At 45.3% G+C, this 26250-nt stretch overlaps 5 protein-coding genes across 5 annotated transcripts; 3 read left to right on the top strand and 2 right to left on the bottom strand.

Annotated features, from left to right (window-relative positions):
- Window positions 1-286: 286 nt before the first annotated feature.
- On the top strand, window positions 287-8431 carry BHQ10_008525 (uncharacterized protein; the record flags this gene model as incomplete). The annotated part of the gene is made up of 5 exons (XM_040881340.1): window positions 287-544; window positions 597-945; window positions 997-1010; window positions 1068-7523; window positions 7595-8431. 5 exons carry the CDS (start codon window positions 287-289, stop codon window positions 8429-8431), a joined length of 7914 nt encoding a protein of 2637 aa, XP_040737027.1.
- A 2719-nt stretch (window positions 8432-11150) lies between these two features.
- Window positions 11151-16171, top strand: BHQ10_008526 (uncharacterized protein; the record flags this gene model as incomplete). Its single annotated transcript, XM_040881341.1, has 7 exons — window positions 11151-11192; window positions 11248-11266; window positions 11324-11392; window positions 11465-11944; window positions 13051-14708; window positions 14773-15063; window positions 15116-16171. The coding sequence occupies 7 exons, from the start codon at window positions 11151-11153 to the stop codon at window positions 16169-16171; spliced, it is 3615 nt and encodes a 1204-aa protein (XP_040737028.1).
- Window positions 16172-17741: 1570 nt separating this feature from the next.
- BHQ10_008527 (uncharacterized protein) lies at window positions 17742-19275 on the bottom strand (the record flags this gene model as incomplete). The annotated part of the gene is made up of 2 exons (XM_040881342.1): window positions 17742-18349; window positions 18411-19275. 2 exons carry the CDS (start codon window positions 19273-19275, stop codon window positions 17742-17744), a joined length of 1473 nt encoding a protein of 490 aa, XP_040737029.1.
- Window positions 19276-23118: 3843 nt separating this feature from the next.
- Window positions 23119-24972, top strand: BHQ10_008528 (uncharacterized protein; the record flags this gene model as incomplete). Its single annotated transcript, XM_040881343.1, has 5 exons — window positions 23119-23312; window positions 23392-23651; window positions 23705-24041; window positions 24092-24313; window positions 24369-24972. The coding sequence occupies 5 exons, from the start codon at window positions 23119-23121 to the stop codon at window positions 24970-24972; spliced, it is 1617 nt and encodes a 538-aa protein (XP_040737030.1).
- Window positions 24973-25112: 140 nt separating this feature from the next.
- BHQ10_008529 (uncharacterized protein) lies at window positions 25113-26034 on the bottom strand (the record flags this gene model as incomplete). Its single annotated transcript, XM_040881344.1, has 4 exons — window positions 25113-25434; window positions 25500-25657; window positions 25717-25767; window positions 25846-26034. 4 exons carry the CDS (start codon window positions 26032-26034, stop codon window positions 25113-25115), a joined length of 720 nt encoding a protein of 239 aa, XP_040737031.1.
- Window positions 26035-26250: the final 216 nt, after the last annotated feature.

The raw sequence follows: 26250 nt of genomic DNA on the forward strand, positions 1-26250 counted from the left end.
TTTTCATCTAGTAAAACTATTAAAAGCACTATTTCGCACTGTTGAGGAAGGCTTTATTTCCTCACAATTACACTTTCATCATCCTCACCCAAATTTACCTAGATCCCTCACCTTCCATCTCTCCTCCTTCTACTGCAGGTACAATAACTAGACTGACAAGGAAGATTGAGAGCTAGCAATCAAGCCTCACAGCTCTTGAATTGCGTGATCTGTTGGCTTTTTTACCTTATCCCTTGCATTGTGTACCTATCAGAGAAGAGTCCACACAACACACACAAAATCTTAAATGACTAGTGCGGCGGCACTCCAGGGGTCTGCCATGGCCTTGACAGAATCGAGTGAGGTCACCTTCAAGGCGACAGGCTCATTTGAAAAAGAGCCAATTGCCATCGTCGGCATGGCAGCAAAGTTTCCTCAGGAAGCACGAACAGTAGAAGATCTCTGGAGTTTCCTGTTGCAAGCCCGACAGGCCATGACAGATTTTCCTAAAGACAGGATTAATCGTCATGGCCATTATCATCCAGATGCAGAGCATGGTGGAACGGTAGATATTCCGCGGTACACATTCCAGTCAAATGCTAACTAGTAATCATTAGTTTCACGTCAAAGGAGCGAATTTCCTCCTGGATGATCCAGTAGATTTTGATGCACCCTTTTTCAAGGTGACAAAAACAGAGCTATATACACTTGATCCTCAACAGAGACTTGTCATGGAGAACACATACCATGCTCTTGAAAATGCAGGAATTCCCATGAAAGATGTCACGGGAAGTAAGACGTCAGTGTATACCACCGGTTTCAATGTCGACCATGCCGCTCTTTTGAATACAGATCCAGAAACTACGCTTAAATACAGACCGCAAGGTACTACTAATTCTATTATTGCCGGCCGTGTGAGTTGGTTCTATGATCTCAAAGGTCCCTGCATGACCATTGATACTGCCTGTTCGAGTAGTATGGTTGCATTACATTTGGCTTGTACAAGTTTGCAATTAGGTGAAAGCGATATGGTGAGTCTCAAGTGCTCGAATATTTCTGATTGGAGGGTTATTGACGATTCCTACCAGTCTATTGTTGCTGGCGCGAATTACCTGGCCAACCCAATGGATATTATGGGAATGGCTCATCACGGTTTCTTGTCTCCAGACGGAAAGTGTTACAGTTTTGACCACCGAGCGAATGGATACGCTCGTGGAGAAGGTGTTGGCAGCATTGTTGTGAAGAGGCTATCAGATGCCATCCGCGATGGAAATACAATCAGGGCTGTCATTCGTGGCTCTGGTGTAAATCAAGATGGTCGAACAGCCGGTATTACACTCCCTAGTGCCAGTGCACAGGAGGAGCTCATCCGCAACGTCTATGCCGCGGCAGGCTTGGACCCTAAAGATACCAGAATGCTGGAAGCCCATGGAACAGGAACGTCAGCTGGAGACCCCATCGAAGCTAGTGCAGCAGCTAAGATCTTTGGTCCACATCGGAGTGCAACTGATCCTCTGTATATTGGTGCCATCAAATCAGGCATTGGTCACTTGGAAGGTGGTGCTGGTGTTGCTGGGGTAATCAAGTCAGTTCTTGTGCTCGAGTCCGGTATCATTCCGCCCAATGTCAACTTTGAAAAACCGAACCCAAAGGTTCCTGTCAAGAGATGGAACTTGAAGTTTCCTCTAGACAATACACCTTGGCCAACCAAGGGAACAAGGAGAATATCCGTGAACTCGTTTGGTGTTGGTGGTACGAACGCACATGTTATACTGGACGATGCTTTTAGCTATTTGACGTCCCGTAACATCGTTGCGATTCATAATACTGCGGAATCTGTACCAACTCAAGATGACATTCACCAAAGATTGAAAGTTTTAGAGAAGCCCGCAATTAATGAAGAACCGGTACAGAACGGCACAGTGACCGGGGAACCACAAATAAATGGTCATCTAGAAAATAGACATGAATCAAATGGGGTTCTAGAGGTGAATGGGCACGGCAAAACCAACGGGATTGAACCAAAACCGAAGAACATAATTTTTCGTTTCAGTGCATTCGACGAACAAGGTATACGGCGAAACGCCACAAAGCTGGCAGACTATTTACAGAAACCTGGCTCTTTTAACGCTGCGGCTGAATTGGATTTTCTCGACAGATTGGCATTCACGCTTTCCGAGAAGAGATCAACATTCCCCTGGAAATCCTTCTTGGTTTCAAATTCCGTCAAGGATCTCTCGGAAAAGCTTACTGGCGATGATTCGTTAGCTGTTTTCCGAACTGGTAACAAGCCAAGAATTGGGTATGTTTTCACTGGACAGGGTGCTCAGTGGTACAACATGGGTAAAGAGCTTTTGGAATATCCTGTTTACCGCCGAAGTATGGAAGAAGCATCGAATTATATGAGGTCAATTGGAGCAGAGTGGTCGGTCCTCGACGAATTGCTGAAATCGCAGGAAGAATCCAGAGTTAACTCACCGGCGCTATCACATCCATGTTGTGCCGCTCTTCAAATTGCTCTCGTTGATCTACTCGCCACTTGGGATATCTTCCCTTCCCGTGTTGTAGGCCACTCCTCTGGTGAAATAGCAGCTGCCTATGCTGCTGGTAAAATTGGTAGACACGCAGCCTGGAAAGCTGCATACTGGCGTGGAGTTGCATCTGCAAAACCCTTGCATGTTAAGGGCTCGATGCTGGCAGTTGGGCTTTCAACAGAAAATGCCAAATCATACATTGACAGAGTCAACCAGGAAATCAGTGGTGAACTGGTTATAGCTTGCCTAAATAGCCCTAAAAACAACACTATATCCGGAGATGAAGCGAAGATTGATGCGCTTAAGGTACTTCTTGATCAAGATGAAGTGTTTGCACGGAAACTCAACGTGGCGAATGCGTACCATTCAGGTCACATGAGTTATGTGGCGACTGACTATCTTGAGGGAATGGGTGATCTAACTACTGAGGCTCCGGACAGTCGATTTCAAAATGTGTCGATGTATTCAAGCGTTACTGGGGATCTCGTTACGGAAACAGTCCTTGACGCTACTTATTGGGTTAAAAATATGGTCTCGCCAGTACGATTTGCTGATGCATTGATTGCTATGGGATACAAACGAGAAGACAAGAAGGCTAAGCTTCAGCTTAATACCGACTCTGAATATCTCGTGGATGTTATTCTAGAAATCGGCCCACACGGTGCTATGAGAAGTGCGATCAAAGAGACTATGGCAACCCAAATTAGAGGAAGTTCTGTGGAGTATATGAGCGTTCTCGATAGAACGGCGCCAGGCACGAATGTAATTCTCAATGCAGTTGGGAATCTCAGTTCTCGGGGCTTTCCAGTCAAACTTCAAGCCGTCAATCAGACAACAGGGAAGAAAAGCCCTAAGATGCTGGTTGATCTCCCTCCGTATAGTTTCGATCATGCCGAGCGAATTGTACACGAGAGCAGGCTGAGCCGAAATTTCCGACTAAGAAAGCATCCAAGGCATGATCTGTTTGGAGCTCCGGTTACTGACTGGAATGAAGACAATCCTCGTTGGCGTCAGATTATCCGTCTCAGTGAGCTCCCTTGGTTGAGAGATCATATTGTGACGGAAAGTGTGGTTTACCCAGGTGTCGGCTACATTATCATGGCTGTCGAAGCTTGTCGTCAAATCGCCGACCCAGCTTTGACTATCACAGGATTCCGATTGAAAGACATTTCGATCAAACGTGCGTTGATTGTTCCCGATTCCAAGGACGGAATAGAGACGAGTCTCTCCATTACCAAGATGGATGAGGCTAGTATGCTGCCGTCACAAATTTGGAATCGTTTTGCCATCTCTTCATATAACACCGTGGGAGACAATTGGATTGAGCATTGTACTGGATATATCTCTATTGAGTACGAGGCAAAAATTAATCCAATTGACAACGGCCGTGAAGCCAGCTGCGAGGCCGCCAAATGGCGCGAGACACTTAAAAAAACTTACGAGCAATGTCGATCGCCTATGGATATTAACAGTATCTATGACAATCTCGTTACAACCGGTCTTAACTTTGGTCCCCTTTTCAGAAATCTAGGGGATGTGAAGGGAAGTGGTCAAAACCTCGGAGAAATCGCTGCAACGGTCACGGTTCCTGATATGGCCAGAGTAATGCCCAAGCAATTTATGCACCCTCACTTGATTCATCCCAGCACTATGGACAGCATGTTCCATCACTTCCTGCTGTCTGTTCTTGATCTGACCGGCAAATCCACTTTGGAATGTGCCATCGTCCCAGTGTTTGTCAAGGAGGTCTGGCTTTCGGCCAAGATTCCTTCTACGGCCGGTTCACAGCTGAAAGGCTTTGGAAAATCGACGATGATTGCATATGAGAAGTATGAATCCGATATTATGATGTGGGATAGCTCTGGTGAGGAAGGGTTAGTCTCAATCAAAGGGCTTCGAGCCACGCCGTTAGAATCAAATGTCACAGCAGATGTGCAAAAACGCAATCTATGCCACACCGTTGAATGGCCCGTTGACGTCGACTTCCTCACACCTGATCTCTTTTCAAACATTCCAAGGTCTTCTTCTGAAGCTGAAAAGACATATTTGCACAAGATCAATCGGATGCAGTTGGCTGTGATGTTCAATGTGACTGATGCTCTTGACAAGCTCGCAATAGACTTTGATCCAAGTGTCTTGGACGGACACAAGCGTCGATACTATGAATGGTTGCTTTACCAGAAATCAAACTTAGAAAATGACCAGATCATTCATTTAACCCACAAAGAATGGGCAGATAGTGTTCACGATGAGGAGTTCAAGCAAAGACTTTATGAAGAGGTCGCAGGGTACAATGGTGATGGAGCTCTTGCAATCCGTATGGGCGCAAACATAGTCCCTTTCTTGAAAGGAGAAACAGATCCATTGCAATTGATGTTCAGTGACGGTATCCTTGACCGCGTTTATGATGAGGTAGTGGCTCTAGGTGACATACCCGCCCTGCTTAAAGAATACCTGCGTCATGTCTATCGAAACTCTTCGAATCTTCGTATTCTAGAAATTGGTGCAGGAACTGGTGCCTCAACTGCTCCCATCCTTAACCTCCTTAGTCCTCTAAGTGACGACGACACATCTTCTAATCTGACGTCTAGAATCCTTCAATACACCTTCACAGACGTCTCAGCTGGATTTTTTGAGAAGGCTAAGGAAAGATTCAGTGCCTGGGGTGATATCATCGAGTTTAAGGTGTATAATGCGGAAAAGGACCCAGCAAGTCAGGGCCTGGCAGCAGGAACCTATGACTTTGTTATCGCCGGAAATGTCGTTCATACGACGGCAAGTCTGCGAAAGACCCTATCCCAGATCCATGCATTACTCAGGCCTGGTGGTAAGCTCTTGATGCAAGAAGGTGTTCGTCAAAACTTTTTGTACTCACCTGTCGCTTTTGGACAATTACCCGGTTGGTGGCAAGGCACAGAACCCAGTCGTGCTTGGAGTCCGTGGGTCCCAGCGGCAGAGTGGGATTCCCAACTTCGAGAAGCCAGCTTCGACGGTATATACTTGGAGTTCCCCGATTGGAAGAATCCTGATCTCCATAACCAAAGTCTCTTTGTTGCCACAGCGATTGAAGGTTCAAAGAAATTGAGGGCAGATGATCTTGTGATTGTAACTTCAAACCAGTCATCACATGAGCTTGTGCAGGCTGTGGAAGCTGCAGTGAAAAGTCGAATCGGCGAAGTGACATGCCGTATTGTAGACTATAAAGATTTACAATCAGACGTATCATTGTCCAAGAGTGTGTGCATTTGCTTAGTTGAGTTGGAACGGGAGACACTATCACTCCTTACAGAAGAGGAATACTTAAATATCCGCCATCTACTATCATACGCAGCTGGAGTGCTATGGGTCACGGGTGACTTTGAACGTGAGCCCACACTAGGAATGATAGTGGGTATGATGCGGTCTATTCGCTGGGAACGTGATGTCGATGAAGCAAACCTCATCCCCCTGTCAATATCCGAGCCTCGACCTGCGATCAATGACATAATTCCGCAAATCATGCGTGTCTTTGAGAAACAATTCCTCAGTGGAGCAGCTGGAAGCAAGCAAAATGCCGAGTACTCAATGAAAGACGGCGTCATATACACGAATCGTTTAAGAGATTTAGATCTGTCGAATGATTACCTAAACTCCAAGTTTATCAGACCGGCGCCAAGAATGACGCCTTTCGGTGAGGCGGGCAGGCCTGTGAAACTGAGTACATCTGCTCCAGGTATGCTCAACAAGATCGAATTTGTCACTGATACCGTATACAACGAACCTTTGGAAGACCATCTCGTCGAAATAGAAGTGAAAGCTGTGGGCTTGAACTTCCGTGATGTTATGATTGCGATGGGTGAACACATGGCATACTCGCTAGGAAATGAAGCCGCTGGAATCGTATCCCGGATAGGATCTAGTGTACCAGACTTGAAAGTTGGTGACCGTGTTGTTTATATGTGCGGTTTCGAGTCAGTTGGATGTTTCCATACCTATGGGAGAGTGCAGTGGCAGAACGTCGTCAAGATTCCGGACAGTCTTAGTTTTGAGATTGCTGCAGGATTACCCTGTGTCTACTCTACTGTGTTGTATGGTCTGTATGACATTGCTAGACTATCAGAAGGAGAAACTATTCTCATCCATGCCGCCGCCGGTGGTGTTGGTCAGGCTGCTATTCACTTGGCCAAGAATGTTGGTGCAGAAATATTTGCCACAGTCTCATCTCCAGAGAAGATGGCTTTACTTATGAACGAATATGACATTCCTGGAGATCATATTTTCTCCAGCCGAGATCTTAGCTTCGCCAAGGGTATCATGAGAATGACCAATGGGCGTGGAGTAGACGTCCTGCTAAATTCCTTGTCTGGAGAAGCTCTTCGCAAATCTTGGGACATCATTGCACCATTCGGCCGCTTTATTGAGATTGGTAAGAAAGATTCACAGTCTGGTGGTCGAGTCGAACTGGCGCCTTTCCTTCGACAGGCGATGATGGCTAGTGTGGAATTGCCTATGATGATGAAGTATAAGCCACTTCTTTTCCGACGTCTCATTGGGCAAACTGTACAGCTCTACACGGAAGGAAAGATTAAACAAGCAATGCCCACACAGGTCTTGAGCTACGATAAGATTGAAGAGGCGTTGCGTACGCTTCAATCCGGTAGAGGAATGGGCAAGATTGTTCTTGTGCCTTCACCGACAGATATAGTTCCTATTGTTCCTGAGCAGCCAGCAAACTACAAGTTTGACAGTAATGCGACATACTTCCTTGCGGGTGGACTGGGCGGTATTGGTCGTAGCATTGGGCAATGGATGGCTTCCAAGGGCGCGAAACACGTCGTCTTCTTGTCGAGAACTGGAAAGGTGACCGAATCGGTGCAGAAGATGATTGATGACCTGAACAGCAAGGATTGTCAAGCTCATATCTTTGCTTGCGATGTCTCCGATAGTGAGCGCGTTAAGGCCGTGGTCGAGGAGGTTAGGAAGACTCTGCCGCCAATTAAAGGTTGTGTCCAGGGATCCATGGTCCTTAGAGTAAGTGTATCTTGCCACGTCACTAATATGATCTTTTTTGTATCGAATATACATTAATAATAATTTCTTAGGATGGTATGTTTGAGAATATGTCGTACGACGACTTCCAAACTGCTGTTCTTCCCAAGGTTCAAGGATCATGGAATCTCCACGAATACCTCCCACGCACATTGGACTTTTTCGTCATGTTGTCATCAGCTACCGGTATTCTCGGTAATAGATCTCAAGCTAACTATGCTGCTGGAAACACGTATCAAGACTGCCTTGCACGATACCGTATTTCACAAAACTTGCCAGCTACGAGTATTGATCTTGGTACCGTCTTGTCGGTTGGCTATGTGGCTGAGCATCGTGAAAATATGACCACACTAGCCAACGTTCTGGAAGTTATTCGCGAGGATGAGATCCATACACTTCTTGAATACGTGATTGATCCCCGTTGCAAGCACGAACCAGGTCCAGAGCGCGCCCAGTTAGTTGTCGGACTGACCACAGCAGAATACCTTCGTCAACGCGGTGTTCCACCACTCTCTTACCTCAGTTATCCGCTATTTACGCATCTCAATACTACATCAGTGTCTCACAGGCATAACAAGGGAGAGGATCCGGCGCACTTAGCGGTCGTCGCTTTACCGTACGCTACCACCAAGGAAGAAGCAGTTACTATTGTGCGTGACGGGATCCGCCACAAACTTGCGTCTTTGCTAGCAATTCCAGTTGATAATATTGATTCGAATAAGAGTGTGAGTAGCAATGGTGTTGACAGTCTTGTAGCTATGGAATTCAGAACGTGGCTAGTGAAGGATCTAGGAGCGGAGGTGCCTTTGCTTGAGATTATGGGAACAGAAAGTTTGGCGACGATCAGCGAGAAGGCTGCGACTGTCAGTAAATTGGTGAAACTGCAGTGATTGTTTTGAATCTAAGTTTCTCTTGATCTAAGGGCCACCATGTGTTAATAACAAAAACCGGTCTCATTGCTTGACTGTGAGAAAAGTAGGTTTCCAGGTACGTTTGCTATGTTAGCAATACATTTCAGTTTATAAATTACTTTCAGTGTATTAAATCCTCTGTGCCCTCCTGCTTGTATCATGTAACTAGACATAAACCTGATTACACGCCTCAAGGAGTTTGATCAGGAAATATTTGAATTCGACTTCCACCTGATATCTAGGTACAGTCAAGTTTTATTTCTTGGTTGCTTCTTATGACTTCTTACAACGCAAGTCATCAAAAAGTTTTTGCAACCTAAAGAGGGAGACAAACTTGAAAGAAGGGGTTGAGAACACATTAAGCCAAGCCTTTTGAAAATAGCGTGCTATATACGGTAACTTTACCTGGTCCTCCCACGTTTTCTACGGCTCACGATCACTTTTGGATCTACTATGGGATACATTGCAGCGAGTCCTCGGGGGTTCAAATTTGGACTCGGGATAGACTGGCCCTGCTCAAACTCGAATTCAAAAAGATATAACAAAATAGCAGCCGCCATCATGACTTCCTGCTCAGCAATAAATCTACCCGAGCAAACACCTGTACCTCCTCCAAAAGATCGTAAGCTGTTATTTTGCTTTTTCAGCTGCTCCGGTGAAACCTGGCCAAAGGTCGAAGGTGACGATGAGTCATCGTCAAGAATAACCCAGCGCCATGGGTTGAACTCGTATGGGTGATGAAATACACATTCCTCGAAATGCATGTTCCGGGTGGGAAGCAATAGAACACTTCCTTTCCTCACAGTGTACCCTTCTATCTCAGAGTCTCGTGTCACAACTCTCGCTGATGCACTGGTGACCCCTAGCCTGAGAGCCTCTTTCCATACTCCTTGGATGAAAGGTTCAGCGCAGAAGTTAGGAATATCAAATTTGATGTCAGTCGGTAACCCATTCTCTGAACTGGAAATATATTGCTCAGCCTTCGATCGGAATTGTTGGAGAAGCTCAGGATGTGTTAATAATGCGGTGACAAGCCATGTTAGCATAGGAGCTGCATTGGTTATAATGCTATCATATCCCATTAACGTTGTTCAATCTAACACAGAGCCGCAGTTTTATAGTCCCACTTACACCCATAGAAAAGAGACCTGGACACACGCTCGACCACGAAGAGTCATGTTATGATCTCGTGCCATTTTTTCTCTCTCCCAATTAAGTTTGATGCCCCATTTCTCATTCCACACCCCATCTTTCTCATCCCAAGATTCGAGTTCAGTGTCACACCAATTGTCAAAGGCCGCCAGCATAAGACGTCGTCCTCGGAGCGTCCAGGGACGGACATAGAATGAAGCCTTCGAGCGTACCCCGATATAGGCTGCTTCATTGAAGGAGTTCCAGTGGGACCAGATATCAGGGCATATCTGATGTACGCGATTGCCGAAGAATGTGAAACACGATGTATCGAATACCATTTTCTGTAGAGTTTTATGAAGGAAGATAGGGGTCGATATTGATGAATCTTGAGAAAAAGGAATAGCACGACTCATCATGGACAAGAAGTTTCTTGTGTATATTTCCATAATGGAGTTCAATGTCTTACCGGAAAGGAACTTGAGATAGAGTGCATGATTTCGCGACGTAAATACGTACGACTCCCTCTGCGCCGGTGTGAGACGTGATGATTTTCGATCATGCTCAATTGGAATATCAAATTTTTGTAGATCCTCTCCATCGAGCTCCAGAGCATTACTCATCATCGAGGATACGACTGGCTCACAAACGAAATCTCGTGGTTTTGTAAAAATTGAGAATATCGTTTCCGGGGAGCTGAATACGTGAAACTTTGCTCCCGGCATTTGTAGAGAGAAGGGGGTATTGGGGTATTTCTTCCTGCAGCATTAATTAGCTTTGACAGGGCGAAATATACTCATACGGAGTGATTTACCTGCATTGCTGGACTAGGTTGCCTGGATTTCCCAGAAATTGAAAGAGATGGCCTAGGTATGGAATATAGTATGGAACAAGTGGTGGTTCATGGCTAGTGTACGGTTTGGCCGGAAACGATTGTAGCCATGAATAACACCATGTCCCGATGAAGATAAGAAAACTTGCTCCTAGAAATAATGGCCCAACTAAGAACAGATATATAGGCGAAGTCGCGGAATAGAAAGATTCCATGATTTCTGTGTCTCTTCAAAGCCACATTAAATGCAAGAACAAGTAGTAACTTCCTTGAGATCAATTCATCTTGCCTTTGAGCGTTTCTCATCAGGTATATTGTCAAGGCAAATATTTCACCGCTAAGAATAGCTAGCTTTTTCATTATGCGACCCACACAACAACACGAGGATAGATTAGACTGAAAATACGTACGAAAAATACACCAAGGAATGGTGAGGTATTCAACCCCGCAGAACTACCTACGTCGTCAAGGTCCGAAGCAGGAAGCACACAGGCAAGCTTGACTTTTCAGCTTGTCAGCTGGTTGCGGGGGCCATATGGTGGAGCTTAGAGAAATCTGCCAGATAACGTGCGGGGTCTACGTAGTTCACTTTATTTCATTTCCGTACAACACACACAGAAATTTTTATAAGCCACTGCGGATCATTGCTATGGCTTGTATTGCTTGTTATAGCCTTCGTTGATACGGTCCTACAATCTGCATTGATGCGAAACACCTTGTGCTAAAGGTAGCAAAATGAGAATCCTTTGCCTACACGGAAGAGGCTCCAACAATGAGGTTTGTACTCCGCATACTGTAGATAATAATGCAATTCACTGATTATTTATTCCAGATATTCAAGCTTCAGACCGGTATTGCTTGTTCTTATGCGTTCCGGTAATCAACCTTACTGATGCGTTGGTGAATAGCGGCCATCCGAGCGGACCTGCATGATATGGAATTTGAGTTTGTACAGGGAACTGTTCTACATACGGAAGGTGCGAGAAAATTGACATGTATTTCAATCGTCGTCATCAAATATGGAAGAGCGGCTAATGATCTTCATATAGGAAATTGGTCTCTATATACGACTGCCGCATCCGACCTACCCCTATACGGCTACTACAATCCACTATCTGCACAGTCCGTCTTAGAGACGGAAGAGTCTTTATTGGAACTGATCGAGAAAGAGGGTCCTTTTGATGGTGTACTTGGTTATTCGGCAGGCGCATCACTGGCCGGACAGATCATCTGTTCCGACTTCGAAAAGCACCCCTTCAAGTCCCCGGACGAGAGACCATTTCGGTTTGCATGCTTCATTAACGCCATCAGTCCTCTCAAGGCTTTTCGACTCGAGGACGAACTAGTAAAAGATGGTGTTATTGAGGTAGATTCGGTGACAAACCCAGTCGTAAAGGCGGCTTTAGACGAGTATTTGCGGCCAAGCGCGACACGTGCAAGGAAATCGTTTCACAAGAGAGCAGATATGCCGGACTCCGACGCAATTCGACAGGAAGTTGAGTCCCTCCAAACAAGATTACTGGAGGATGGTACTCCATTTTTTACGGATGGAGTATACGGGATGACTCGATATGATGCCAATTTTCATGGGACATTGATAACTATACCAACATTACATGTAAGATGTCCAGAGAGTGGCGATGCACATGATAATGGTGCGCATACCCAAGCACTGTGCGAGCCAGAACTGGCAAAAGAGATACATCACCCTTTTGGTCACGACTTTCCACGTGGGGCGCAGCTGCTCAAGAAGATCAGTACAACTTTTCGAGAACTGGCCGATTCTGCATAAACAAATCAGATCAGTGGTTCTTCATTCGATTAACCGTCGTCCTTATTAGATCTTGGCCAGTGTCACCAATGATTTTTATAACACCAGACTAATTGCTGATTTCATAGCTGAAACGTACACATTACTGGAGGCCGAGTACACGACATCATGTAAATCGAAGTACGACTGCCCCATGTGACATCTCGCAAACCAAAAATAATTCGTTCTATTCTGTCTACAGCTTTCCCACTGCATAGCACACACGTCAGCGGCACTTCATCATTGGTATGCGCCGCTAGCTTGACACGGAGGCCGAAGAAAGAAGGAATGAAATTCTAAACTTGGTGGAATCCATGCATAAATGTAACTAAAATAAGGTCGCTAAGTGGGTCCGTGCTTGCATGCTCTAACCTTAATACACCCATTTATGGAGATGCGTGGGATGTGTAAGATACGGTTAAGCGGTTCTTTACCAAGATAACGGTACGGTACCTATATACGTACCTAGCTTTTGTTACCGTACCTGATACGGAGGTAATCGGAAAACTGCCGAAATCCGTCGCGCATCCGAATCGCGTCCACTCATTACAAGCTTTACCATCAGCCGACCCTGGAGGCATAGTGACTTATTGACCTGCGACACTTTTCTCATAAGGTGCAACGTCTTGACGAATCAGCAACTACTAGATCGCTTCACGGGACCATAGACAGTGCGAAAGTGTCAGACGAGTGATGGAAGCAGTGAACGTGTAACGCTTGTTGTCATCTTCGCTATGCTTAAGTACTTGTTTGGTATAGTAGTTGTTTTGTTTTATTATACCACACAGATATTGGACATAGGCCGATATCAACAAACATTTACAGATTACGCATTTCACTGGGACCCTTGGTTGGGAAACAATGAAGGCTTGAAGTCTTCTTCCTTGCCTAACACGCACGATTGGGGCTGGATCCTGGAAACCAATGAGTTTGTACCAAATCAATATCAAAGAACTCCCTATGTCGCGAACGGCTATATTGGTCAACGGCTTCCAGCAGAAGGTGTTGGTTATTGGATAGACATGAATGAGGATGGAGAATATGTGAACAATTGTGGGCCCGGCTTTACCGAAGAGCATTCTAAAACGAATTCGCTAACTGGTAAGCCTTATATAGCATGGCCACTGGATCAACCACGAGCCACTTTCGGCACAGTTGCAGGATTCTGGAATTTACAGGCACGAACAAAGCATGTTCTTCTGCCAGACAACCTCAAAAGGGGAGGGGAATCAGTCATCAGTGGAATACCAGACTGGACTGGCTTGGTTTTGACTACTAGTGATGGGCAGTTCTATGCACCAGGAGTCGAAAAAGATGCCGTGACAAGATTCTATCAGTCTCTGTCAATCCGCAATGGCCTTGTGCACACAAATGTAACTTGGTCGCCCACCGACGGCCTTCAATATCAGCTGAATTTTACGGTTCTAGCTCATCGCACACGTCCCAATGTTGGCATTGTGAGGTTAGATCTTTCCGCCAATAGAAAAACCAATTGCTCTATTATTGATGTTTTGGATGGTGCAGGAGCTGTCCGAGCTCGATTCAATGACAAAGCTTTTGAAACAGCGGACAATGCGATTTGGACAAGTGTTAAGCCAATTGGCATTGATTACAAGACCGCTCATGTTTACTCTACGGTGGAATACGAGTCACCAGATACAGAAATATTGGACCATGTTGACCAGACAAGAAAGGATGCGACCCGCTCTCCTTGGGTTTCTCGAAACTCTAGCACGATCGCTCAAAGTTGGGATCTCTTTCTCGATAACAAGAAATCTGTGACGCTGTATAAATATGTCGGTATAGCATCTGATGATGCATTTCCTCATACTACATATGAGACAGCAATGAAAAGTGCTCTTGAGGCCAAGGCTACGGGTTGGAACTCTCTACTCGAAGAGCACGAATTGGCCTGGGATAATATCTGGGAGTCTGCCGACATTATCATTTCCGGTGACAACAAACTTCAAACAAGCGTCCGCGCATCGCTCTTCCATATCCTCAGCAGCTTGAAATCAGAAAATGAAGCTGGTAGCGGAAATTCGGACAATTCTATTACAGTTGGCGGTCTCTCTAGCGACTCCTATGCAGGCTTAGTATTCTGGGATGCAGACACATGGGTATACCCAAGCATACTTGCTTTGCATCCTAGCCATGCTTCAACCATAAATAACTACCGAAGCCGTCTTTTACCGCAAGCAATTCAGAACGCGAGATTCTATAACTATTCAGGTGCCCTTTACCCTTGGACTAGCGGCCGTTTCGGTAATTGTACTGGAACGGGCGTCTGCAAAGATTACCAGTATCATCTCAACACCGACATTGCTTTGGCGCACTGGCAATACTTTCAGAGCACTCGAGATTTTTCATGGCTGCGTGAGAAGGGCTGGGCAATTATCAAGAACGTGGCTGATATGTTTGCTGCGTATGTCGTGCTCAATGAAACAACGAAAGAATACGAAACTATACTCCTAGGAGAGCCGGTAAGATTGAAAGCTTGTTCAACTACTTTTTGGTACAGTTTTAGCACCTAATCAATGAGCGTAGGATGAATTTGCCTACTTTAAGAATAATGGAGCCTACACGAATGCCGGTATCAAAAAGTTATTCGGGGAAATTGGCCCTGCAGCCGCGAATGCCGCCAACCAACCAATACCACACAATTGGTCGACGATTGCAGAGAATATTAGAATACCCATCGATCATAAGGAAAATATTACCCTCGGCTTTGATGGTATGCAGGGAGACTGGAAAGTAAAACAGGCTAGCGTTGCTCTCCTGAATTATCCACTTGAATATCAGACTACCGAGGAAAATACGAGAAATGACATAGCATACGTAAGTAATTCAACCTCAGCGAAATCCTGCTTGGGAGACTAACAGAATCCAGTACTCTTCGGTCAACACTGCTGATGGTCCTGCTATGACCTGGTCTATATTCGCCATTTCTGAAGCCCAGTTGCAAAAAAGTGGCTGTGCAGCGTACACATACCTTCTTCGTAGCGGCGAGCCGTACTTTCGCCCGCCTTTCTACCAGTTCAGCGAGACTGCGGTGGACAACTATGAAAACTCGGATGGCTTCAATCCAGCTTTTCCCTTTGGGTTGTACCCTGCATTTCCGTTCCTGACAGGGGCAGGGGGCTATCTACAGGTATTCACTCATGGGTTAACGGGAATGCGACCACATCTGGATCATCTGTTTTTCGATCCGACCCTACCACCACAGATTCCAGATGGAGTGATTATCAAAGGTGTAAAGTGGCAAGGAGCAAGTTTTGAAATATCCATCCAATTGGAGTATACGACTATCACCAGAGAGGAGATGTCAGCTCCTGCTGACAAGGTCCCTGCAAACATACGAATCGCAAAGCAGAACCCATCTCACGGAGACTATAAGTTGCTTGCCGGTGAGACATTGAAGATACCAACTCGTCGACCTGATCAAAAAGACACTACATATAATGGGGGTGTCAATCTTGCGTTATGCAAACCAGTAGATGTCAATACTGGATTGCCCGAAACTCAAGAGCAGCGTTGGGTTTTTGGCCATTATCCAGCAAGCATAGTCGATGGCTCTAATGCGACAGTCTGGCAGCCGTTGGGCCCGAAAAGAGCATCTGTCTCTATCAGTCTTGGACGCAAAGTCAATGTGACTGAAATGATCGTCAATTGGGGCTCCACTCCAGCACGCGGATTTACCATCCATGGTCATGAAGGCGATGGAATACAAAAAACAACATCGCTTCTTTACGAAACCGATCAAGTCGAAATATCCGCACCGTTCAATGCCAGCGATATCTACGAGGTGAAAATTCGAGAAGGAAATACGACTATTGTGCAACTACCCGACGTAGTAGAAGTGACAGCAATCAGTCTTACAATAGAAGGGACCCAAGGCGAGGAGCAGAGACTTGGGGCAACAGTTGCTGAGTTGATAATTTTTTAGATAGAGAAAAAAAAACCTTGCCCTTTCCGCACTAGATGTACGTAGATGTACGTCAATCGGACTCCAAGATATTACGACAAAGTTGTTATCGAACATACTCGTACGGTGTATTTCTCGTAAGGTATACTTACCGTTATACCGTCTAACAAATCGGCCCCGTAATTACCGACCGGCGAAACGCCGGTATTAACAATAAATTACTAGCGCAACTAGTAAACAAAGAGGTCAGTCGTTACCTAAATCCTTCATGTTACATCAAACGAAATGTTTCTCAACAGGTTCTTCTAGTAGTTCCTCCATCTGCACGGATGTTTTTATTGAAAAAGGCTTAGTCCTGATCCCTGATTCTTGAGGGTTCATTCAAGCAACTGAAGCGAAGCTATCATTGTACGGCCGTAAATGATTACCCCGCAGGGTTCAAGTCAAGACAGCTAAGAAGGACCCTCCTGCTTCGTCATTATTTATGTAAGCTACTACCGGTTGTTACTATTGATCCGAGGGCTGATTAATAAAAAGCCGCAATACGGGGTACTGAGTCCGCTGGTCGTTGAAGATGTGTCCGTCCGGAGATTACTTACTCAGTTGGTCTTCGGTGAGTATCAGATTGGACTTGTTTGTTTTCCGGGAATTCAGCATATAGGAGCTGAAAAGCTTCAGATAATATGCTTGTTCGCCTGAGGAAAGTGATGGTGTGTATCGTGTACGACTAGAGTTTCAAATCATGATCATTTATCCTCATTGGAATTGTTAAAGCAAAGTACAAATTTGATCTGCTCCGCAGCCTTCATAACGTCATTGTATTTGATCTCGGTCTCGATTATCTTCCTATATAGTCAGTACATACCTATTCTTAACGTACATACCAATGTCTGGCTGGCTGCGAAATCAGCGTTTTAGCTTGCTCGACACTTAGATGTCTAGTATCTGTGTCTTCTCGATCTACCATAATTTTATTGAATAATATGGCCCTCGCTTTAAGAACGCAAAAATAAAGTGATCACGAATTTGAAAGATAGAAAGACTCTCATCAACAGATGTGAACACATGTGAATTTAGTAGTGGCATGAGATAAAGTCAAAACAGAGCTCCCTTTATTATGCCACTCCAGACATGTTTTTCGAGACTCCCAGGAGTCTTGAGTTTATTCGGAATTCTTTTAAGCCCTGTGTTATTCGATAATCGTTTCTCAGAAGCTTAGAATTTGTAAGGAATATAGGAGCAGTACTTCAATGATTAGGGTACGAAGGGTCAGCTAACCTAACCCATACAACGAATCCGTGAGGTCTGTTTTTCCGACAGTCCGGATTTGTTGTCCAGTCTTACAGTCAGAGACACGGTATTTGATGATCATAGAATTCACAATTCAAGATTATTAGTACGTGCACCGTTTCTAAGTCCGCACACTGAAATGCAGCAATCTAGATTCTTATTGGACAAGATGGTGGTGCGCTAATTCAGAGAATTAATTTTCTGCTACTATATGCATATAAATTTGAAAATATAATATGACTCTATATACAAATCATTTAATATGTACGGGAACGCAGGTTGGAAATTCCCAATCGTCACCTTAGACAGCAGGCAACACCCATGTCACAACAGATTCAGTCGGAACATTACCGCTCCATTCCTGGCCGCTGCTGGTGCTCACAGTGACATACACATCATTAGAGAAGGTGTTCTGGATGACAACGGTGCGAGTACCGTCAGGGTTTAACGAGGCAACAGACTCGATACCGCCCGTGCCAGAGTAGGTATAACTTCCTGAGCCGTTCAAGATAATGGCACCTGTAGGAATAAATTTACTGTACTGTGCCATCATGTAGTACGCGAGCTCCAATGTGTAAGTGCCGTCGCTGTTGATGGTGACCAATCCCTGGCAGGTGTCGCATCCACCGCTTGACAAGTGTGGTCCGTCGGAGCTATCAGTGCCGAGTGTCCAGGCCATGACTCCGGAAGCCCAGTTCTGAAGGGGTCCAATGGTAAAATTCGAAGCTTGATACCATTCTCCAGAAGCGGGAGTCCAACATTCAGTCATGTACTGGGTGACATCTGGGTTGCTGTTCTTGAAGTCAGTCAAGACAGACCAGTCAACGGAGGAGGCATAGCAATGCCATGCAACAGTGTCAACGTATTGACTAGCAGTATTTAAGACATTTTGAGGGAAGGATGGAACATCTATATCGCCATCGTTAGCTTGTCTTTTTTGGGGCAAAAGTTTGACTCTACTTCAACTTACCCGTGTTGTGGTCATAAGCCCAAACTGCAGTGTCCAGTCCTGCGCTAGCAAGAGCTGGGCCAACGTAGCTCTGTATCAAATCTCCTTGCTCGTAATCAAACATGTACATTGTAGGATAGCCAGCCTGACTGTTTAAGGGTTCGTTTTGAATAGTTATAGCATTGATGTTTGCGCCCAATGCTTCGTATGCTTGGATGTACTTGACGAAATACTGGGCAAATTCACTGGAGTATCCAGCACTTCCCACTCCACTACCCAAGTAGCCATCATTCAAATTGTTGTTTGTGGTACTTCCATCAATGACGCCATTCAACTTCATCCATGCAGGGGGACTCCAAGAGGAACCAAGCACCTTCAAATCCGACTGAAGAGACTTCATCTTTGCTAACATCTCGGCCATTGCAGTACCTCTGTCTCCCAAATTGAAACCAGACATTGAAGTGTCAACAGCACCGCCATTGTCGTCGTAAGTATAGGCGGGATCTCCCGATAGATCAGAGGCTCCAATGGTGTGGCGCACCAAACTGAAGTCGGCACCGGTAGATGTCATCAATACGTTCAACAGTTGATTAAGTTCAGTGCTTGATAAAGTGTTGAAGGAAGTCACAGTAGCATCAGTAACTGCAGCACCAAATCCTGTAATGGTCTGTTTATATCCAGAAGAAGTATCATCAATAGTGAGCTTCCATGTTGACTCCGAGCCTGGAGAGCCAGCACCCTGAACAGGTGCCGTAATGGATGTAAGAGCATAGCTGCCATCTGAGTTGGAAGCGTAAGCTGCTGGAGTTGTAACTCGTTTGTGGATGGCATGGCCACCGGTAAGGGCGACATGGCCGGCGAGAGCGGCCAGTATAGTTGAAAGCATTTTTCTTTTGCTTAGTACTTCTATATATACAGTCTCTTCGCCTTACTTTTCTTCTCTAGCTAAGTAATCTTTCCGGACTGAGGAGATTCTATCTACATTTATAAGATTCCAGGAGGTCCAGCCCTCACGGTACCGGCGGCATGCCCTCTTCGGTATTCATGCTTCAAAGACCATTTCGACAGTACGACACTGGCACAGAACGCCACATGAACGATATTGCTACGTACTGTAATTAAATTAGATTCGTTCAGTCCGGAGCGTGAACAGCATGTTCACTGGTCGGCTTGCTTCGTACAGTTTTGGAGGCCTCATAGCGAGTACGTTGACAATGTAACGCTTCAAGAAAGCCATGTGCCCCCATATTCCTGGACGAGTATGGCGTAGCAATATCAACGGCGTATTATACCGTCACTTGTGTATAGATTTACGTGTTTCTTTTCACTAGCTCACCACCTAGTCATCCAATTGTGGAGATGGGGCCAGTGTTCACATAGTGAAAACCCTATTCGCAAATCATCCATGCATATTTACCAAGCAGTTGGGTTTATATATTGCACGTAAGATTTTAATCGTTCGTATTCTCCGATGCTTATATAGATTATAGATGATTCGACCAACTACACAGTCAAATCGCATATACCGGACTTTTTAATTAATATCTGCTGATTCGAAAAGCCACTCAGGAGAAATTAAGGACTGAAACTAGGGGAGAAAATGGAGTTTAATTCTCTTGCTATTAGTCCGCTCCATCATTAACGTTGCATCCGACTACCGAGTCGAGGTTAGTCTTCAAGAGCAATTTTGCCGAATTGGTGTCTAGTTGTAGCTTGATTAGAAAGAAATCAATTACCGGCAGCTGCGAGTCTAGCAGCGTCGTTGCAAATTTTTATAAATCTCTACGAACATCATATGTAGTAATATGGGGTAGACTCCGGAAATTTGTCGGGTCTTAGCAGTTGACAAAAGACATTCACCCTTGATCAAAACGCATTTTGACTGTGTCGGATCTACATGAAAGTGCCGGGACGATGATGCAGCATCAGGTCTGAGCGATGAGCTTGTGATGTAAGTATTTGCGGGGTGCAGCGCTCAGGTCTGCTACGAAACGTAGCAGTGTCCGGATTAGAAAAGTGGTCCCAGAAAGACATAAAACAAGATGCTACGCGGCGCTCAAAATTGATGTCTGAGCGGTTCATAGCCTACTCGCAAGCCATTTACATTACTGCAGTTACCTAAGCGCCGCGGTGACCGCTACTACTTATGTATAAGCAAGTTTCAGCCCGGGTCTTACGCATCAAGTGGTCACCAGAAAGGAAATGCTTCGGATTTCAATTCTCTAGTGTACGTCTAGTTTAAGCCTATGCAGTCCACGCCTCGGAGAAATCGTCTCGGTGTAAGACTACCTTGAATGTCAACAATCATACTATGTATCATTTTAAGGTGATATACACTGAAACGCCTCTCGAATCGATTCCCCTGATCTGTAAGGCTATGAAAATGAGTCCTGTGTTTATCCGAATCTCCATTCCCATATTAGTAATCTGAGAGCCTAGGGTAATCGTGAAATATCAGACCTTATCTCAATTGGCTACTGGATCAAGTTGGCAATTCGCTTCTTTTGTTGCTTTAGCGATATGCAGTGCAACTATTAGACTTCTATCTCGAGCAGTTAAGTATGGCTCTAGATTATTGCTAGTTAAAAATTTCCAGTCAGTGATTGCGATGGAAGGTGCTTCGGTATTGGATATTGCTCCTCCAACAATCGACTTCAAATGAACCGGTTGAAACACGTAGGATAGAGGACCTTGGAGATTTGTGTACTTTGTTGTAAGCTCTCGTTTGTCTTGACAATAGTGCTTACCTGGGCATATTCGAAATTAACCTTGGAAATGGAATGTAAAGACATTATATGCGATCTATGGGGATGGTTCTGAAGTACAAGCCCTTTCAATACGGAATGGACATCTTTAACTTCACGATTTCGAGTCGTGAGATTGTCATTTCATCAACAAAGGAATAAATTCGTGTTCTCGTTTATATCAAGTAAAGATCCCAAGCTTGTTAATCTGCAACCCATTCTGATGCCCTAACGCCAATTTTCCGAAATAATCTTTTTCGTATTGTATATCGATTCCGAATTGTTTGTACATCCTATCACCGGTCAATAAATTCCTGACACTACAACTGCTGAAATAGGAAGGATATTGGAAAGGTGCCCACCAATTACTCTGCATTCAACATCTTCTCCCATACCCTCCTCGTCCTCCATATCCACCTCCTCCATATCTACCTCCTCCTCCAAAACCACCTCCATAATGCCGACCTCCCATAGGTGGTCCTCCGTATCCCATTCTTCCTCCATAGCCTCCTCCGTATCCATGGCTCATGCGCATACCGCCAGACATTGGGTATGCGTTGTATACGGGCATGGGGCGCATTCGAGGCGCTGGCATAAAGACGCGTCGTCGCGGAGCACTGAAGCAGAGACCCATACTGATGTAATTCTAAAAATTGGGTAAAATATAGTCGGTTCCTGATTAGGATCTTTATATTTTTATTGTGGATATCTTTTGTCTGCCGTGACGACCTCGACGATATATGAACTCGATGTTCTGTAAACTTCCCAGTGTGTTCGATAGATAGTTGAGATGTTTCAGAGGCTGATTATAGCCCATTCAGGAGAATACACCTATAGCCAAACGAGAAACTCAAAACATCAAAGTGAATCTTGAAATATCATGGAAGTGTTCTAGAAAGTCAAAGACGTCATGCACTGAGCTCGTGGAAATCGCCGGAGTTGGAAATACGAGTCATCATAATCAACCAACCGGAGATTTTACGATACACTCAATGCTCACATGACTCAGATAGATGTCCAGAATAGCCGCAGCATAAATATTTATTCAAGGCAGCAATACCTAAGGAGGCTATGATTTGAGGCGATGTTATGCAATAATGTCAACACAGCCACAACCTTACCCTAACCCTATCTCGAATCTGATGCTCTGGTCAAACACCTTTGCCTAAGACAGAAATTGGCAACTGATAAATAAGATCATTCTTTGACAGTTTTAATGACGGACGATATTCTCTAGTCTCTAGTCTCTACATTGTGCCTGCATGCGACAGCCCTGATAGATCAAGAACGTTCGTGGGCCCGGAGTTGTCCGAATCAAGGCAAAGAACAACACAATAATCAACGAACAGAAGACGGAAAATGACACATGGGCGTGGCGACCGTTCCTTCGAGAAGCGCACTAAATCGCCACGTTTACTCGGAGGTTAGAGGACAGATCAGATCGATTGTACCTCAGGTGTTTGTCCATTCAAATATCTGCTTAGAAGGATCTGCTCGGAGGGATTTGCTTACGAAGAACTAGATAAAACACCATTTAGCCCCATCAAAATATCATTACCCACAAATCAAAACGCATGTATTAGTTATCGCCAAGCCAGCCGACCTCATTCAAGCCTTGATGTGGCTCACGCGATCATGTCCTAGTTGCATATCAAGGGTCAAGCACCATACCAAGGAAGCTTAAGCTACGGGTTATCGACGCTTTTCGTTGGTTGAAAGCTGTGTAGATGGATTCAAGCACGCAATCAGAGCCCGCAGTGTTATCACTGTGTTTACGTTGCACATGCAGCCTTGACCCTATAGCAAAGCACAATTTTTTTTATTTTTTATCGTTCTTGTTGGGAATGGGTTACACGGAGTGACGGAGTCGTGCAGCTATATGAGGTTGACATTCCTCCCGGCAGGGGTCTCTTCTTTCTCTCTTTTCTAGAATACTGCATGGAAAAGAGAAAACTTGGGAGGAATTTTCAAACCAGAAAATAAACATGCCGTCGCACGACTCCTCGCTCTATGGAAATGGCAAAGAGCTCGAGCCATCAGTCGAGGCTGACCTTGCGCAGCGCGAAGACTCCGACATCCAAGAAGCCCGACAGAAGCATGTTGGCGAACTCGCGTTCGATGAGTATACCTCCGGTGGTCTCGGTCGACACTTGGGTTTTTTGTCGACTACATTTCTAGTGTGCGTGCATTTAGTAACTTCACTCTATGTGTTTTTCAATGTCGTGTTGGTGGACCGACTTAATACTGACCATAATTAGGGTTGGTCGTATCATCGGTACAGGTATCTTCTCCACGCCGTCTTCTGTCACCGCAGAACTCGGCAGTGTAGGCGCGTCGCTCATGTTCTGGGTCCTCGGATTTTTTCTCGCTGCCGCTGGTCTTTGTGTCTGGCTCGAATTCGCTTCAATGATTCCGCGCAGTGGTGGAGAAAAGAATTATCTGGAAGCCGTGTACAAAAAGCCTAAACTATTGATTACCATTTTCTTCGCCGTTCAAGCTATCGCATTAGGGTTTACCGGTATGCTAGGCATCTACCAATATCTATGGATCACAGATCTAACTTGTGAATAGCGTCTGGTTGCGTTGTTTTCGCGCAGTACATCCTCACAGCAGCTGACGTCGCCGTAACCGAATGGGCCAAACGTGGTATCGCAATTGGCGTCATTGTCTTCATCACTTTGTTCCACACATTCCTCCCGAAATGGGGTGTTCGCGGTATGAATGTGATCACTGGCATGAAGATTATAATCCTGCTGTTTATTGTTGTTACCGGCTGGGTCGTTCTCGGTGGTCACGTTAAAAGTGTCCCTGATCCTCATGCCAGTTTCAGAAACGCTTTTGCTGGATCGAGTCATTCAGGAAATTTGTATGCTTCTGCGTTGTTCAAGGTGCTGAACTCATATGCTGGGTATGTATACGTGAAAATTGTTTGGATCGTTAGAACTAATACGGGATTAGATGGAACAACGCCATGTACGTGTTGAACGAGGTCAAAAACCCCGTGCGAACGGTGAAGATTGCAGGGCCTCTTGGTCTGCTCATTTGCGGCATTCTCTACATTTTCGCCAACATCGCGTACTATGCCGCAGCCACGCCTAAAGAGATCGCAGCCAGTGGTGTGACTGTAGCAGGTTATTTTATGTACAAAGTTTTCGGTCACGCAGCTCAACGCGCATTGAGGTACGTCTCTTAATCTGTCAACTGAAATGCTGATCCAGACTGCTGACAAGAGTAGTGTCCTCCTCGCCATATCCGCCTTTGGAAATGTCCTCACAGTTACATTCGCCCAGTCGCGTGTCAACCAAGAACTAGCCAAAGAAGGCGTCATTCCCTTCCCCAAATTCTGGGCCTCTAACTGGCCCTTCGGCTCACCCTCTGCCGGTCTACTTCTTCACTTTATCCCATCCTTCATCGTCATCGTCGCCATCCCCTTCGGTGATGCCTACAACTTCATTCTCGATCTCGAAGGTTACCCAGGCAGTGTAGTCAACTTCCTCGTCGTTTCCGGTCTGTTCTACCTGCGTTTCAAAGAACCACACACCCATCGCCCATTCAAAGTCTGGTGGCCCGTTGCAGCGTTCTTCATGGCTGCTCAGGCATTCCAGCTTGTTGCTCCGTTCTTGCGTCCGCCGGGTGGTAAGGGAGATACCTCTCTTCCGTATTGGTTGTATGCTGTTGTCGGTATTGCAATTTTGGCGGCTTCGATTGTGTACTGGTTTGTTTGGTGGGTTGCGCTGCCTAGGCTTGGACGGTACACCTTGGAGCCAAGACATGAGAGCTTGAAGGATGGTACGCATGTGGTGGTCTACAAGTCTGTCAAGACTTCTTTTAGATCCTAGACGTTTTCATTCAAGACAGGCCGTCGACAATCATTATTGCCATTGCTCGCATAATATCAATCAATATAAAAACAACGCCTTGAATCAATTACACTATACTTTGAAAGGAAAATGTAATCTCAAGTTATGGACTGATGTAATCAATGAGCCATCTCTCCAATCTTATTCCCAATAGCATTAGCCATCAAGCCCAAATTGGCAGCACCACTCTTCAAATTCCCTTCCACGAGCATATACGTCGCAGCCACCACTTCAAGATTATTTTCCTCCAGAAACTGCGCAGTATTAAACTTCCACCGATCAAATAGATCCTGTGACGGTTTGCCCAAATCGCTCGCTAAGCCCGTATACTGGTCTCCTTCCGAGATATGCAATTCTTCGGAGGCTTTGTTATCGCCGCCTCTAGAGTGTGCTGTCTTGCTTCTGCAGAGTATGAAAGTGTAGCGCGATGGGTGTGGTTTTCTGTCAATCATAAGTTATTCACTGTTGTTGAAAAGGTTCTCAAATGAATGTGGCGGTATACATACCCTGTAAAAGTATGAACTGGCAGAGGCGCAGGCCCAACCCATGGTGAATGCGTGGTGCCCTTGACATCGAGCACTTCTCCCGTACTGCTGACTGAGCACTTGCTTACGAGCCAGTGTCTGACTTGTCCAAATCTCGTATCGTGTCGGACAGTAAGGTCCTTCACGACAATTAGTCAATCAAGTTCGCAAGCCCAACAGCTACCACGAGAGAACATACCGGATCCACCATTAACAACGTATAAATATTCCTCGAAAGGTCTTCTTCCGGCTATATCATCAATCGCTCTTATCAGCATCCATTTGAAGTCAATTCGATTGGCAACCAAGGCCTGGGGAGATAACCAACCGGAGGATCAACGAAAACAGTCGGCTTCGTTTGCGTCTCTTCGCGATCAATCATTTGTCCTGGCCTCGTAAGTTTTGTGGTATGAAAATCGACTTTTAGGTTTCGTGGCACGACTGTGCCGGGAGGAAGAATGTCGGGGATGATGCCTTCGGCGGTTAGGGCATTGGTTATCTCGCGTTTGTCGACCATGATTCGATCTCTGCGGTGATTCTTTATTTGATATGAAAGGTTTGTGCTTCGTGTCTTAGGATATTTGTGAAATTAAAATCATTTTAGACATTTGCACAATATATCCTGTCTGAATCAAAGTGTGTGATGTCATGTTGTCGTGACCTAAATTGGCCACTCACTGTGTTCTTGGTCTCATTATTGCAGATATCCTGTAGATTGAATCCAAAGACCCTA

Source organism: Talaromyces amestolkiae (assembly GCF_001896365.1).
Source record: "Talaromyces amestolkiae strain CIB chromosome Unknown scaffold19.1, whole genome shotgun sequence".
NCBI classification, from domain to species: Eukaryota; Fungi; Ascomycota; class Eurotiomycetes; order Eurotiales; family Trichocomaceae; genus Talaromyces; species Talaromyces amestolkiae.